General features: G+C 34.9%; 1 protein-coding gene across 2 annotated transcripts in view; it reads right to left on the reverse strand.

The window, feature by feature from the left end:
- The window catches only part of LOC148941599 (cytochrome P450 2U1-like), a 156,714-nt gene that overhangs the window by 103,390 nt on the left and 36,176 nt on the right, over positions 1–17,148 (reverse strand). For both annotated transcript variants that reach the window (XM_089103924.1, XM_089103925.1), the window contains exons 2-3: positions 9,328–9,532; positions 5,856–5,981 (exon numbers count right to left, since the gene is read on the reverse strand). In XM_089103924.1, coding sequence (XP_088960050.1) covers positions 5,856–5,981; positions 9,328–9,532 — 331 coding nt within the window. The remainder of the gene's footprint in view (positions 1–5,855; positions 5,982–9,327; positions 9,533–17,148) is intronic.

Below are 17,148 nucleotides of genomic sequence, written 5' to 3' on the forward strand. Positions count from 1 at the left end.
ATTCTCGTACATAGCACTAATCACTTAATGTATTTGTGTGGTATACCATACAAGGATAAAACCTTTACTAAAGCTCCTCTATCAACAGAATCGAACGCTTGCTCATAATCTATAAAACTGAGGACCAAAGGTGTTTGAAAACTCAGGCACTTCTCAATTATTACCCTAAGAGTGAAAATTTGGTCGACACATCCTCTACCTTTTCTAAAACCTCACTGTTCTTCTCTTAAAACTTTGTCTACGGCATCTCTTAGTATAAAAAGTATCATATTACTAAGTAATTTGCTACCTAAAAATACCAGAATTATGCCTTGATAATTACCAAACTCACTTTTATCACCTTTCTTATAAAGTGGCTTAATTAAGGATTTCCTGAAATCGTTAGGTACTTCCCTTTTAAAAAAATCATATTCATAATCTTCAGTAGCTTATTTCCAACCTCAGAGCCACCATATTTAAGAAACTCATTTACCACCCTATAAGCACCTGGAGCCTTATTATTCTTTAATCCTTTTAGTACTGTTGCTTATTCCTCCTAACAAAACAAATCTTCCTTCACATCCAAAGTATCACAAACTTTTTCATTTTCCTCTATATTTTTTCCTACAGCTCTATCTCGGTTAAGAAAGTTCTCAAAATGTTCGGCCCATCTCACTTTAGCTTTTTCCTTATCGCTAAATACCACCCCATTCCTATCTTTAACTGGGACAAGTCCGGATTGACTACTACCTCTCAATTTGTTAACGTGCCAGTACAATATTTTACTATTATGCCGTCTAGCTGCATCTTCCAGATCCTCGGCAATTTTATCCATGGCCTCCACTTCACACCTCCTTAATTCATATTTCAATGCTTTCTCCACTTTCTTTACATTTCTTTTGTTTTCATGCGATCTATCACTCTGATAATTCTTGTACAAGTCCTTTCTCCTTTCTATTAAACATAAAGCTTTTTTACTAATATTCTTAGCTGCAGTCCTAGTTTTCTTCCCTAATACACCTTCAGCAACTTCACAAATTATTTTTCTAAAATTATTCCAACCATCTTCCACATTATGAAATTTTAAACTTTCAAGTCTAGTATTCAACTGTTCCTGGAAAGTTTCTCTCAAATTCTCATCCTGGAGTCTAATAACATCATAACTTCCCGGGAGGTAATTACTCTTCCGATATTTCAGCTTTAAATTAACCCTTGACACTACTAGATGGTGATCTTTACCTTTAACATCAATAACATCACTCATATATACCCTAGTATCTTGTATTGATCCTGCTAGTCTTCGGTTCACTATAACATAATCAATAAGGTTTGTTTTCTTGCCATCATGTGAATACATGTTAACATATGAGCCATTTTCTGACCAAACACCGTATTGGTTATAACTAGATTGTTATACCTACAAAATTGCAAAAAGTCTGTATCCATTACTGTTTTCTTTTCCTACACCAAATTTACCTAAGCTGGGATACCATCTATCCCTATTTATATCTATATCTCCGTCAGTCGGTTCTACAGGGGCGTATACTACTATAACTGATACCCTGAACTTTCTAGTCATAAAATGAGCAATTAGTATTCTATTATTAATACCTTCCCAGCCTAAACAAGACTTAGCAGCTTCATTATTTATCATGAGCCCTACTCCCTGTCTACCCCATCATTCCTCCCTCAGTAAATAAATTCTATATCAACTAATTTCATGCTTCCTACCCCTGGGATATGAGTTTCTGAAACTCCTAATAAATTCAGTTCGAATCCTCCGAATTCGTCAGTCAAAATGTTGAAACGATAGTCATTTTTTAACGTTGTAACATTCCAAGTTCCAATTTTCATGTTCTTTAAATCATTGAAATTATTTTCGCCTCAGAAAAAGCAATGATCCCGGATACCAGTGCAGCACGGGGATCACATATCTTCTCAAGTCTACACCGAAGTGCTTAAGCCGGCTTAGCACCGGACAGCAAGAAGTCCCTGGGACCTCCATGAATGGAGGCTTTGTGCAATCCTGGGCCCATCTTGGTCACAACATGGTTTTCAGCACTTGGCGATGCTCTTATATCAACAAGAGTCGAAATCCTGCACAGACAATCTCAAGCCTATTACCTCCGACTCATTATATATTCATGCCTACAAATATTATGCTACTACGGAGAGGCAATCCGTAATTGATAAATTAGCTAGGAAGAGGTTTTTCTGCCCAAAGACGCCCATCAAAACAAACCAATCCCAGAAGAATTGTCCATTAGTCAGAATCCCGTGCGAATGCTATGTCGTTTACTAGGCTATAATTTCCTCGACGGCCGCCACTCCTCAAGTGAGAATACAGTTGACCGCTAGTCCCCTGTCTTGCAGGTACTCCGAAGGGTCGAGGCAGCCCTTTTCAGAGGCCGTTGTCCATAGATCTTGATCTTACACCCTGCCACAGTTGTCCTCCTATTGAGGATCCTCCCGCGATGATGTCCTGCATCACCATGCAATTGAACCCATTACTGGGAGAAGGTCTGCAACTCATGGGACTTGTGGACAAACCAATTGGCCCTTTTGAGTGTACATTTGAGGGGCTTTCTTCCTCCTCCGCCTGTATTTATGGCCCCGGGCGAGGGTGCCCCAGATTCTATTATGGACCCCCAGGGACAAGGTCCCCCCTTGGTCCGTGCCTCCTATGGAGGTACCCTACATATCTGTAGAGTGTTCCCCTATCGCCAACTGACACGCTGAATGGCCTGGGGGAGGCTGAATGGCCATGTTATTTAAGGGTCTTGGAAAGCAAATTCTTTCTTCTTATAGGGGCTATGATCCCTAACTTTTTATATTGAATGCCAATAAAATGTACTTTCTCATCACTGCAAACCATTTGGTCAAAGAAAAGCCGAGTCAATCACCCTTACTACGCAAAGGGGGAGACTGATGATACCTCCACAGAATCTTATAGATAATTCTCCTTTACAAAATTTGAAAGAAATGTGGTGCAAGAACACATTTTTTTCTTTTTCACCCCCCCCCCCCCCCTGGAATATTCTAACATGCTGCAAATCTGGTATGGCTGCATATAAAATGATCACTTACTGTTTTAATCAAAAGTTTACTGTTTAATAGAGTGTAACAGAACAAACCCCGTGAAGATGGCTAAGTCAATACGCTTCTCACCATTTTGCCATTTTTGGGGTTCAGGATCATACCTGGGTATTAAAGAATGGTAGTCACTCTTAAATTTGCCATCATCACCAAAATCCCTTTGATTTCAATTTCACGTGGAGAGAGCTGATTGAGAAAGAAGAAGATGATGAGTTAGCATCATATAAGAGGAGCTAATACTCCATTATGAATTAATAAGAAAGTATTTTTTTCCATGCCACCTGTTCAACTTAAACATCAATAGACTTATCTTGTTTCTCAGTTGGTACTGGCAGATTAATTGGATACACGGAGATCAGAATGGCAATGTTACCTCAAAATATCATGTGCGGAAAAAAAACATATACTAACGAAATCCTGAGACGTAAAAGAGGATCAGTGATTTTTTTGGAGCCATTTTATCAGTGAGCTCAAATTCTGGAAAATTATAAGATTCGCTCATTTTAACGAGCTTGATCTCAGTGTATGTCACATGCAGCATTGGGAATAGAATATCGGGACAAAAAGTCAAACTTTAGGGTAAACAGCGAGATGTTGAGGAGGGTACAAACCCCTCGCATATGTAACAACTTCTTTTCATTTTAAATGACTCCTTACTTTCAGCTGAAAACTTTTTCAATAGTGTCGTGAATCCCAACTCGTCTCCCTCTCAACGAACAAACTCCTCCACCACAGAAAGATCCTCTAAAAATTTCAATCCCTGTGAAAATTTACCCCAGACAATCACCCTTAACGTCTTTACATGTAAAATTGAATCGGCAAAAGAGGAAGTAAGACAAATAAAAAGAATTTAATATAGGCATTTTAGAAAATTCCCCCAGTGTAAATTTCCCATGAAAAGTTCACCATCGTAAACTTCCCTCCGCATTGAAAATTCTTCCTGTGGAAAATCCCCCCCCCCCGAAGCAAAACATGTATGCATACTTCCCAATAGCAAATACTATACGTAACCAATGGCAAATTTCATAACTTAAAAACCTTTCTCCAGGGGCTGTGGGCGGTCATGTTATCTCCAAAGGACCTTTCGAGTTATAGGACATTTCAACTATGTTGACCAAAATGGCTTTCTCGAATTTTTGATCAAATGCGACGTTGGGGAAAAAGAGGTGTGAGAGGGGGGGGGGGGTTAGCTGCCCTCCAATATATTTGGTCGCTTAAAAAGGGCACTTGAACTTTTAATTTCAGTTGAAATTTGCCCTCTCCCGATATTCTAGAGCCATTGATTCGATACGATCACCAGTGAAAAAAAAAACAATTAGCACGCATCTGTGATCTTTCTTCTGGCAAAAAAATCCACATTTTTCCAGATGGGAGCTTGAAACCTCCTCAGTGGGGTTCTCGGATACGCTGAATTTGATGTCGTAATTTTCATTAAAATTCCTTGACTTTCAGGGGGTGTTTCCCCGTTTTTACCAAATTCAGGCAAATTTGTCAGGCTCATAGCCCTTGGTGGGTAGCACTAAACTTAATGAATCTTATATATTTGAAATCAGAATAATAAGCCAAATCTTTTGATATATCTATTAATATCAAAGGAATTGGCTAAAATATATTCCATTTTTTAGAGTTTTTTTACTATTGAGCTGCATCGCTCCTACTTACAGTTCATTACAGCGAACTGTTTGATGATATGCTTCCCTAAAATGAACAATAAGACTTTATGTATTACTTTAAATATACTTCCACTGGCTCAATAATGTCTAGGTCTTCACGATGTATTTTTGTGTAAGGAAAATGGAGACAATTAGTTGGAAACAATTATGGCTAATGGTGACTCACCGAGCAGTTATGGCCATGCATCGAGTTTTGTGCAAATTTGTTCAAAATTTGAATTCAAAATCAAAAAATTGAAAATCAAAGTATATCATATTTATTATGTATTTTGTTTAGTATTTTATTATTTTCTCTGGGTTATTTCTAGAAAATTTCATTACATTCGTATTTGTGGTTTGATAACTGTAGATACTCTAGGGCCATAATGAAAGAAAGGTCAAGGTAGTTTGGACACGTCTTACTAACGAAGGATGACCGATTTCCAAAGATTGTTCTTTCAGGCCATTCCCCTGGGGCCAAGCAAAAAAGAGTTAATCTCCGAATGGGAGGTGAAGCTGTCATTAAGAATTATTGTCATTAAGCTGTCAGGTCAATGAGCTGTCATTGAGCTGTCAATTGTCAATGAGCTGTCATTAAGCTGTCATTAAGAATGATTTAAAGGAAATCAGAATTTCATAGGAGTGGGTGAAAAGTGAAGCTTTGAAAAGACTTGGTTGGAGAAGGGGCGCGCTTAGATGTGCTGGCTTTAGATGGCTCGGTATTGCAGTGAGTTTTAGCAGTAGTGAATTGTAAAAATAGGAAGTTTACAATTATTACTACTGTTAACTGCAGTTGAAGTCGCACAGATGCAGCTGCATGAGAAGAACATAAATTTCACCGCAAACTCATTTAGTCCGAGAAATTTTGAGCAATATCCCAAATGTTCTCATTTAAAGTTTAATCTGGCATGTAGACTTTAGATCTGATATTTCTGTATCTATTATTTCTTTTGTAATTAACTCACCTGAAAAATACTATTACATATTTTAAATTTAAACCTAAATGTGTTCAATATTGATATCGAGAGATCCGCTAAAACATCAACTTAGTAGGAATGATTTCCAGGCCACTGTTTAAACAAGAAGAAGTTATTCACTAGTGATTGAACAGCGTATATCCTTACTAACATTAGCGGGAGAAAATAATTGTGAGCTCCAACGATTTCAACGGCATCTAGGTTTGCCTCCATATTCTTAAATAGGTTAGATAATTGCTTGTCATCCCAATTGAATCTTTGACCACTTATGACTGACCTAGAAGAGGAAGAATAGTTACAGTACCAGTGAAAAATGAAACAAAAATATGCAACTTTCTAATCCCTTAGTTTAGCCCTGTTTAGCTATTAATCTATAAAAAAAAATTGGCTGGATCGGATAATATTTGCCACTTTTTCAATGCATCTGAAATCTCTTTTATTCCACAAAACATATATTTCGAGTCAAAATATGAGAGGAGTTCAATTTAGGCAAATTTGGCAAGTCGGGCGGTCGTATTCATTTATAGTCTTCGAAGTCTGGAATATAGAGTGCCGCAAAAAAAAAAAAAAGCTTATTACAGCAGAACCTGTCAGTAGAACTAAAAGCATTTGCTGACTCTTTCGAGGGTTTCTTGAAAATCTTCAATAAAATAGTAGCGTACCTCTTCCATTTGATTTTTTTTTAATAAGTGTTAAAATACTGTATCATTGACATAGAAACCTACACTCGGCGGGGTCAACTTTAAAATTTCCTCAACTCCCCTAATCGAAGACTAAAAGCCCTTTGTCCACAAAAAAAAATTTCAGATTATTAACTTGCACTTTTTACTGCCTTTTCCCCTCTTTTTAGAAAAACATCATCAGATGTACATGATCAGAGATAGAGCTAACCCAACAGCATAATTTAATGACATTCTTTGACTAGCAACAGCTGATAACCTAGAAGTAAAGAGAGGAGAGCTTCCATTCTGGAGTATGATTTTGAACGGTTTTTAGGCAGGAATGAATCTCCAGCATTTTATTGGGGGGGGGGGGGGCGGGGGAGAGGAGGGGCAAGAGCGGTCCATATTCGGATAGTCAAGCGGCATTGGATATATAATAATTTTTTCTCCAGATTGTTGGGGGCAACTACCCCCTTGCTCCCCCCTCCCCGAACGACGCCCCTGATTCCAAGTCAACAAAGCCAATTGGCTACACTGAGTGTGGGTGAGAATAATAGGCAAGTTTCAATATCAATAATGTGGGTATTCCTGGATCTGACGGATAAAAGCTGTCACCTCTACTATACCGCTCAGAAATTAATGAATTTCTGGATGTTTTGAGCGTTTAAGATACAAGAATAGCTTTGAAAACTAGTATTAAGAATAACAAGTCCCTTAGGATAAGAATAAATGAGGGTAAAAAGGTGATGTTGGCTAAATCTGTAACAAATAACACAACCTCCAAATAAGCGGGAGGGGGGTTCCCCTTCTATTACTACGCAATCAGGTGGACCATATATATATATATATATATATATATATATATATATATATATATATATATATATATATATATATATATATATATATATATATATATATATATATATATATATATATATATATATATATATATATATTATACTAGAGTTTTCAATTCTAATTTTTAAGATGAATCTAGCCCACGAGCTAATATCCTTCTTTCTTTGTATAAGGATTTGGATAATGTAAAAAATTATATCGACTTCACTCATATTCAAAACTGAGATTCAACCTCTTATCTGGACTTCTTCCTGATTTTTAAACAAACAAACGCTGAAGCAATGACAAAAGTGATGATTGACATTAAAGTATCTGACCATTTCCTAATTATCAATACAATCAAACTCCCAATCAAACATCCAATCCCAGTTTTGGCTATAAAGCAGGCCTAAGTTATCTACGATGCCTCCTTACACACCCGCTGATAAGCTTTTCATCCTTATCATTAGCATCATTAGATAAGCTTTTCATCCTTATCATTAGCATCATTCAGCGGCGCTGAATGATGCTAATGATAAGGATGAAAAGCTTATATTGGCAGCGCACAATGTTAGGAGAGCTTTTTATCCCAGTGCACATGCGCACCCTCCTTTTAAGTGTTCTTCAGCATTATAAGCTATCACCTCGTTCTCAACAACTTCTGTTCGGCTCGGCACTTAAGTTTATATCGCATCTAGTAACATTACTTATCTGGGCGTTCCAATTCCGTCAAATCTCAAATTGACTCGTTCAGGTTTTGTTCACCATTTTTCTGAAAAAGCCCACTCGTACCTACAGAGTCCTTGTTGGCAGTAAACTTATGCTTAATCTTTATTACTTGTTTGCTCTTATAGCGTCTTCGTTATCCTGCAAATTCTATCATTATCTCCCTTACGGCCCATCCTATCGGAAGGGAATAAAAGAGCTCTCCGTTTTCATTATTATAAGCATTCTTAAACCTTCTTTACCTCCCACCTCGGACCAGAAATTCCAGAGAAACAGTAAATTATGGAGCTACAAATCCTCTTACTGCTGTTATTGAAAAAGAATAAATTTAGAAGTTCGTTTGATCCGAACCATGGTTTTTACGTGTTATTTTATTAAAGTATATTCTATCTCTTTTGTTTTAGTTGATTTGTTGAAAAATATTCGTTTTTGTTGTTGTGCATATTGTATCGCAATTCATATTTCTGTTTTTTCCCCCTTTGTCTTTTTTATTGCTATCTTTTTACTAATATTTAAAAAGGGAAATAACTTTCGTTCATTCACTTAAATATATATAAATATATATATATATATATATATATATATATATATATATATATATATATATATATATATATATATATATATATATATATATATATATATATATATATATATATATATATATATATATATATATATATATATATATACATAAATGTAGACGCTCATTATTTGGTTTAAAATTCCCCCTTTGTCTTTTTTATTGCTATCTTTTTACTAATATTTAAAAAGGGAAATAACTTTCGTTCATTCACTTAAATATATATATATATATATATATATATATATATATATATATATATATATATATATATATATATATATATATATATATATATATATATATATATATATATATATATATATATATATATATATATATATATATATATATATATATATATATATATACATAAATGTAGACGCTCATTATTTGGTTTAAAATTCCTTATTTTAAAATGCGTCACTTTTTAATTATCGTATTAGTGTTTTCTAAGCCTTTTTATAGGAAGATTGCTAGAAGTAAAGTATTTCTATAGAGACTTGAAAGAAATTTTGTTTCTTAAATTTGTTTCTTAAATCCGTTAATTTTGTTACAAGCGAGAAAACTACAAATCGCCCAATGCCACTAAGATGTGCTAATTCAATGACGATGATTTATATTTTTCTCTCGATTGTGACAGCAAGGGCTTGACAGTAAAATGCTCCTAAACAATGATGTATGAAAAACACGAATAACGAAGAAAAATAGTTAAGAAAAAAAGGGGGATGATTTATAGCCAATACTAGCCTAGCTAGGTGACGGCATAGACAGTGTCGTCTCAGGAAGTATATACTGCTAAAACAAATTACCAGATTATATTGTAAGTAACTGTGGCAAGATAGGTATTGATAGAAGTCGGTTCCCCTATTCTTTTTGATAGCTTTTCCAAGAATATTTGAACTTCATCATGGATTCTAGTCTCTACTTCTGGTTTCGTTAGTCCAAACTTTCTAAATTCCTGAACCACGAACATCCTGTGTTCTTTCCATGATGGTCCATCGTTAAATGGTATGCCTAAAAACAAAAAAATAGGCATGAAAAATGTACCAAAGTATGGAGGAAACTTACAAGAGCTGTAACTGGCGCTTTCAACTGCACCATTGATCATTTAGCGAGTTGGTCACTTTTTTAGCCTACTCTAAACATATGCATACTTTTCATTTCAGATGCTTTAAAACGTAGGAAAGGCGAAAAGAAAGGGAAATTTTGTCACCGATAGACCTACCAGGAAAAAGTCAACTAGTATACTTGAGCTGCCAATGTTATCTCAAGTCGACAATTTTGCAGACTGAACTTTGAGATAAAATAATTCTTGAAAACAAGATAAATACAGATTAATTATCCCTTACTGAGACTTCACTCTTAATCCAATAGCATTGGTTTTGGGCCCCTGGCCCTGATTATCAGATGAATGTCTGCGTGGGGGACAGGAAGAAGGAAGGACCTAAAATCAACAGGGAACAACAGGGAAATTTTTATACAAGACAGTGGAATGCAACCACTGTCAAAAAAAAAAAAAATATATATATATATATATATATATATATATATATATATATATATATATATATATATATATATATATATATATATATATATATATATATATATATATATATATATATATATATATATATATATATATATATATATATATATATATATATATATATATATATATATATATATATATATATATATATATATATATATATATACATAAAGAGAAAAACGAGCAAAAATGGGGTTTTTATAGGCCAAATGAAGATACTGAAAAAACGAAGCGAATATTTCGAGAGGACAAACGCCTCTCTTCTTCAGCGCGAAACTCTTCTTTCGCGCTGAAGAAGAGAGGCGTTTGTCCTCTCGAAATATTCGCTTCGTTTTTTCGGTATCTTCATTTGACCTATAAAACCCATTTTTGCTCGTTTTCTCTTCTTTATGTGATGTCAGGCCAATGTGGTTTAAGAAATTATCTTATATATATATATATATATATATAATAAAAAAAAAAAAAAAAAAAAAAAAAAAAAAAAAAATATATATATATATATATATATATATATATATATATATATATATATATATATATATATATATATATATATATATATATATATATATATATATATATATATATATATATATATATATATATATATATATATATATATATATATATATATATATATATATATATATATATATATATATATATATATATATATATATATATATATATATATATATATATATATATATATATATATATATATATATATATATATATATATATGACTATTATATATCAGATATATATATATATTACTGCTCATAAGAGGATCACACTAAAAAACGGATATATATACACACACACACACACACACACACACACACACACACACACACACACACACACACACACACACACACACACACACACACACACACACACACACACACATATATATATATATATATATATATATATATATATATATATATATATATATATATATATATATATATATATATATATATATATATATATATATATATATATATATATATATATATATATATATATATATATATATATATATGTGTGCATATGTAATCGTGTATGTATATCGGTTTTTTAATTGTGATCCTTTTATGATGATATTTTTTGTGATCGCGTTTTTTAATTGCGTTTTTTAACCGTGATCCTTATATATATATATATATATATATATATATATATATATATATATATATATATATATATATATATATATATATATATATATATATATATATATATATATATATATATATGTATAATATCAAAAAAAAAAAAATATATATATATATATATCTATATATAATCCTGCCACCGCAGTAACTAGTAAGCTTCTGCCTAGCCTTGGTTATTTCTGGCTTTGGCAAGAGCATGTCAAAATACTTAATAGGAAGGATATTTGCTTTGCGCTCCTGTGTCAACTTTGTAGCTAACTGGCAACTGGGCGTTTATTGTGAGGAAAACTATGGCTTCTTCCTTATTATTTGTTTCTGAGACTTCATGCAGAAATATCTCGTCCTTATCATCAGAGTTTTCAAGTATGTTGTTGGTGCCTGAAACTACATTTACGACCTTGTTGCTTCTGCAGACGCGTGCAAAATGGTTAGGCTTGCGGCACTTTGTACATGTTTTTCCTTTTGCAGGTCATGCAGGATTAGGGCTGTAACTGCCTCCACAGAAGTAGCATTCTCTAGATCTTAGGCTTGTGGTCTTGAACTCGTCGTTTCTTCGGCTTGGATGGCAATTGATTTTGTGAACGGAAGCAACTTCTTTTTTTTTATCCTACCTTCATCAAACGTTCTTAGCTGTGTCTGGGTTGTTTCAAACATGCGACATTTCTTTATAGTTGTTTCAAGGGTCAGGGCATCCCCTTTTACTAGCAGGCACTCTCTGATACTTGGGTTCAGTATTCCACAGACTATTCTATCTCGTACCATTTCGTCTGCGTCCCTGTAGCTACAGGCCTTAACCAAGGTTTTCATCTCTGTTATGTAGCTTTCTATTTTTTCTCCCTCATGTTGGTCACGTTTCTGAAAGACGTACCTTGCAAACACGCAGTTTGTTTTGGGTGTTGCATAATCTTTGAATTTTGTCAGGTATGGCTCAAGCTTATCCTTTTAACAAGCTTGTGTTAAATAAAACAACGCAAAAAACAACAACAAGGAATTCAAATGCAATGAATCCCTATGAGCAAAAAAGAAGCACTTAAAATCCCTTTAGAAGTATTTGTTATTTTTTTTTTTTTTTAGGATAATACTTTAAGTAGGTTTTCCTTGAAATTCCTTTTATTCTTTTGAAGCCATAAAAATAGAGATATAATATAAAACACTAATAAATGATTAAAAAGGAAGGGTTTTTTAACTTCTTGCTTGTATTGCTTCAGGACTCTCCAGAGACTAGCTTTCAGAAATTTAGTCCACAAAAATTCGCAAAAATTAATATTTGAAAAATTGATTCAAACCTACGGGTAAGGGTTGTTTGGTTCAATGTTTGATAAAGTTTAGCACAGGTCGTATTTAAAAGGTATGGTATTAGAAGTGATGCCCAAGAATTTTTTTTTTGAGATGGCTATGCCTGAAGTGAAGTGCTTAAAATTCCTCATTTTTGGAACAATTTTGTAAGAACGGTGAAAAGTATGCAATTTTAGTACGAGTTTGCTGTAATAAGTGTCTGTAACAGCTGAGAACAAAAAAGCAAGAAAGGAAAATTAAAGCCCCATGGATATTTTCCCTGGTTACTATGATAGGAAAACTTCTTACTCTTTGTAGACCTTTCAGAAACTATTGAAATATCCTTAAAATCTAAGAATTAGAATTTATTCAATCTACACACGTGAAAAAATCTTCAGTTTCAGATACGCTTTAGAATGGTACTTAGAAATGTCAAAATGAAGGTTTTCCACTTTAAGTGAACCCCTATTTTAATGCTGTCGTGCCTAAAGGGCATATCTGATATTTTTACAAACCTACAATAATTGCCAAAAGCTATTTACTAGCTTTGAAACGTCATCGGAGGATGTAAATAGGGAGACTTGAATAGGTTGGGATGGTTATGGGGCGTGCGTAGCTATGTAGGCCTCGGGTGGCTTGGTGCTGTGGTGAGTTGCTAGTAGTAGTATTAATATGTGCTTGGCCATGGTGGATATGAGTATGATTACACGTGCATTGATCTGCTGATTATCCCTCTGAGAGCTGACAATGTATTTAAATTCTATATATTTCACCACTTTCGTCACCATCGCATGAGTTTGACTTACGGGTGACAAGCTATATCGCAGTTGAATAACCAGTTAATGATAACACAAGTAAAATAAATCACTGCTGCCTAATTTTTTCATGTTCCGAGGGAAATCACCGCAGACAGCCTTAAAGGTCGTATCTGACATTTTCATATGTCTGAGATAGTCACCAGAAACCGTTTCTCAGCTGTACTTGAAGGAGGGATCAGAAGGGCAAGGTTGATCTAGAAGATAGAGTGACATTGAACATGCATTCACCTGCGGGTTCTCAGCTTAAGCTGCGGAGAACAGCATTGCGAACGATTTTTGGCAATTATTTTATAGGTGTAAGTATATCAGATATGACTCTTTGGCCTTACCGCGATAAAATATGAAACATACATTGACCTTTGAAGCCTTTGAGAACACCTTAGTAAACAATTTTGGCAGTTAGCTCAGACATTTGATAATGTTAGGTACGACATATAGGGATAATAGCGATGATATATTTGCCAGATTTTCATTTTAAGGATTCCATTGAACACTCGGATGGAACATTTACCTCTGAAGAACTCTTTCAAACAGATGCTCAGCGCCAAGAAAAGAAACAGATCTGAGAAATTTCACCATTCCCACAAAATATTGTCGTCTCCTAAGCTAACAGGAAATTTTTATTAAAAACTGTTAGGAAAATTCTCTACAGTTCGAAATGCTACGGGGGAAAATTCGCTTGATTTTGAGTATGAGATTCAAAGATTTCTAACATTAATCATATAATCTTATGAATCATTTTTATACTTTTTTGAAGTTCGGAATGGTGTTTTAAACCATTTTTTATATTTGAGTGTCCCATTTATAATTGAGACCAATTAATATGTTTCAGCGAATTCTTAGTAGCAAGCATTATTTAATTAACAATTCTGTTTCCGGGAGCAAGCAAAAACTTGTTAGTATCAAGTGCTGTTCACAACTGTGGATCAACGTAAATATGCCTCAATGAAGCACCATATAGAAACGAACAAAGGGTTTTCATATTTGGAAAATTCAAAGAGTTCGATATCTGAAAATATTAGTAAACAACACATCCCAAACAAAACGGAAAAATGATAAGAGTTAGATCTTTTACGATTTAGTATAAGAAGATTGCAGTTAACGCCAAAGAAAGTATAGCATCTAGTAACCTCACTAATTAATATAATTTGTTTCCAATTCTTAGTAGCACAGGGCCAACGCTGGATCCAGTGTGAGTGCCAAATGGCCTTGTTCCCTTGTGGACTATCTGTGACGGGCCACAGATGCTACGAGTACTGCCCCTACCATTATTTGTGCTGTGGAGGTGACAAAGCTCCGACCAGTATGGCTACTAAAAGTGTACAATCTGTGGGGAAAATTGCCACAGTTTTTCACCAGCGGCGGCAATATATATATATATATATATATATATATATATATATATATATATATATATATATATATATATATATATATATATATATATATATATATATATATATATATATATATATATATATACATATATATATATATATATATATATAAAGCCATCAGGTGTTGGCTTTTCGGGATATTAATTTCCATCAGCCAGTCCATTCCCTTAGCTTTATCCAAAGGCATTCGTGAGGGTTAGAATTTCCGAAGGAAACGCGTTGAGCTGAGATATATTCGGAACAGTAGCATATTATTGCTCTGCCACTTTCATCTAACAGGTTTAAGGCTGTGGTAGTGTAGCCATCCAGTTTAAACTCGGTCAGTGTCGGTAAGTATCTGCAATTTTTCGGTTTCATTTCGACTATAGCAACAAGATCAGGGTTTCGCATCCTGAGTAATTCCTTTGTTTCTGAGAGTTTATTGAAAAGCGAGTCAGCGCTGAAGTAAATACATTTGATAGTTGTTTTCTCAGTTTTTCTTCGATTTCTTTGACGTCATTTTAGTTGTATCTCTTCAATAGGGTCTCCTGGGATTCTGGACTGTCCTTGTGGGTTTCTCAAGTGATTTTACAGGTTTTCCAACCTTCTAGCTTGACGCTTTGCAGCTTGATTAGCTCTTTGCACAGGTGTAAGATTAAGGTTTATGAAAATGTTCGATTTCATGAATTTGTCAGTAGAACTTCTAAAGTTTCGGGTGCCCTTTACTGTCTTATTTCGCTTTTCGAGGTAATCGGACAAATTTTTCTTGAGCTTGACCACCAGAAGATGAGGCTTTCTGTCTCCTCTTTGGGCTCCTATTCTCAGTGTTTCGGATATGTCGTCGATTTGCAGTTCTGCGCCCATGTTGCTTTCTGCAATTAGTTTGATCACGGTCTCTTTGTCAGGCACAGACTTTGATTCTGGAAGTCCAAACACAACAAAGTTTGTTTGTTTCTCTTCCCTCAGTCTTTTCTAGTTTTCTGCTTTGAGCAGGGCATCGACAGTAGAGCTAGAGTTGAGAAGCGTTTGATGGGAGCTTCGTTCGCGGTTTGATGAGAGGCCAGCGCTACTCGTTACGAAAACGAATTTCCACCTGTTTGAAGGTTTTCCCTTAGCTTCAGCTGCAGATAAGAGACACTTCTTTTATAGAAGCTTCGGCACTCGTACTTGAAAAGGGTCAAATTCTGATCATTCATCATGATTACAAGGAAGATATCAGCTTAGATTCCTCTACAAGCGGCAAGCTCCAGCTCTTCACAAGAAAAGCATCTAATAGGCGCAGCTTCCTCTCTAACTGGTGAGTTGCAGCAGCTGCAAGGTTCGTCCGAATTATGGAAGGAGATGAAATATCACTCACGAGATCTAAGAGGCTTAGGGTGTTGGTGCCACGTACCCTCGTGGGCTCATCTATCAGCTGTTCCAGATAGTTTTCGTTGAACGTTTTCATGTAAAGTCGTGTAGGCCCATGCGTCAAAGTGCCAGTGTGGTGTTGTTGCCAGTCAACCTTAGGTAAGTTGAAGTCACCAACAATTACAAGCCTCAGATCTTGCTCACTTGCTACAGAAGAGATTGTGAAAAATATCGCATGGTCATTTTCCAAAAAGCTGTTGGGACTTCGGTAGGCTATCCCTACAACAATGCTGTTGCCGCTAGGGATATTTAGCTTAATCCAAAGGTCACTCGTGAGGATTAGAATTTCCGAAGGAAACGCGCTGAGCTGAGAGTTCGTCGGAACAGTAGCATATTATTGCTCTGCCACTTTCATCTAACAGGTTTAAGGCAGTGGTAGTGTGGCCATCCAGTTCAAACTCGGTCAGTGTTGGTAAGTATCTGCAATTTTTTGGCTTCACTTCGACTATAGCAACAAGATCTGGGTTTTGCTTCCTGATTAATGCCTTTGTTTCTGATAGTTTATTGAAAAGTGAGTCATCGCTGAAGTACATACATTTGATAGTTGTTTTCTCTGTTTTTCTTCGATTTCTCTGACGTCAGTTTAGTTGTATCTATTCAATAGGATCTCCTGGGATTTTGGACAGTCCTTGTGGGTTTCTCAAGTGATTTTACAGGTTTTCCAACCTTCTAGCCTGACGCTTTGCAGCTTGATTAGCTCTTTGCAATGGTGTAAGATTAAGGTTTATGAAAATGTTAGATTTCATAAAGTTGTCATTAGAACTTCTAAGGTTTCGGGTGCACTTTATGGGCTTTTTGTCTCCTCTTTGGGCTCCTATTCTCAGTGTTTCGGATATGTCGTCGATTTGCAGTTCTGCGCCCATGTTGCTTTCTGCAATTAGTTTGATCACGGTCTCTTTGTCAGGCACAGACTTTGATTCTGGAAGTCCAAACACAACAAAGTTTGTTTGTTTCTCTTCCCTCAGTCTTTTCTAGTTTTCTGCTTTGAGCAGGGCATCGACAGTAGAGCTAGAGT

This window comes from Artemia sp. Qi Xiang Cuo, chromosome 18 (genome assembly GCF_049724085.1).
Source record: "Artemia sp. Qi Xiang Cuo chromosome 18, ASM4972408v1, whole genome shotgun sequence".
Classification (NCBI taxonomy): domain Eukaryota; kingdom Metazoa; phylum Arthropoda; class Branchiopoda; order Anostraca; family Artemiidae; genus Artemia; species Artemia sp. Qi Xiang Cuo.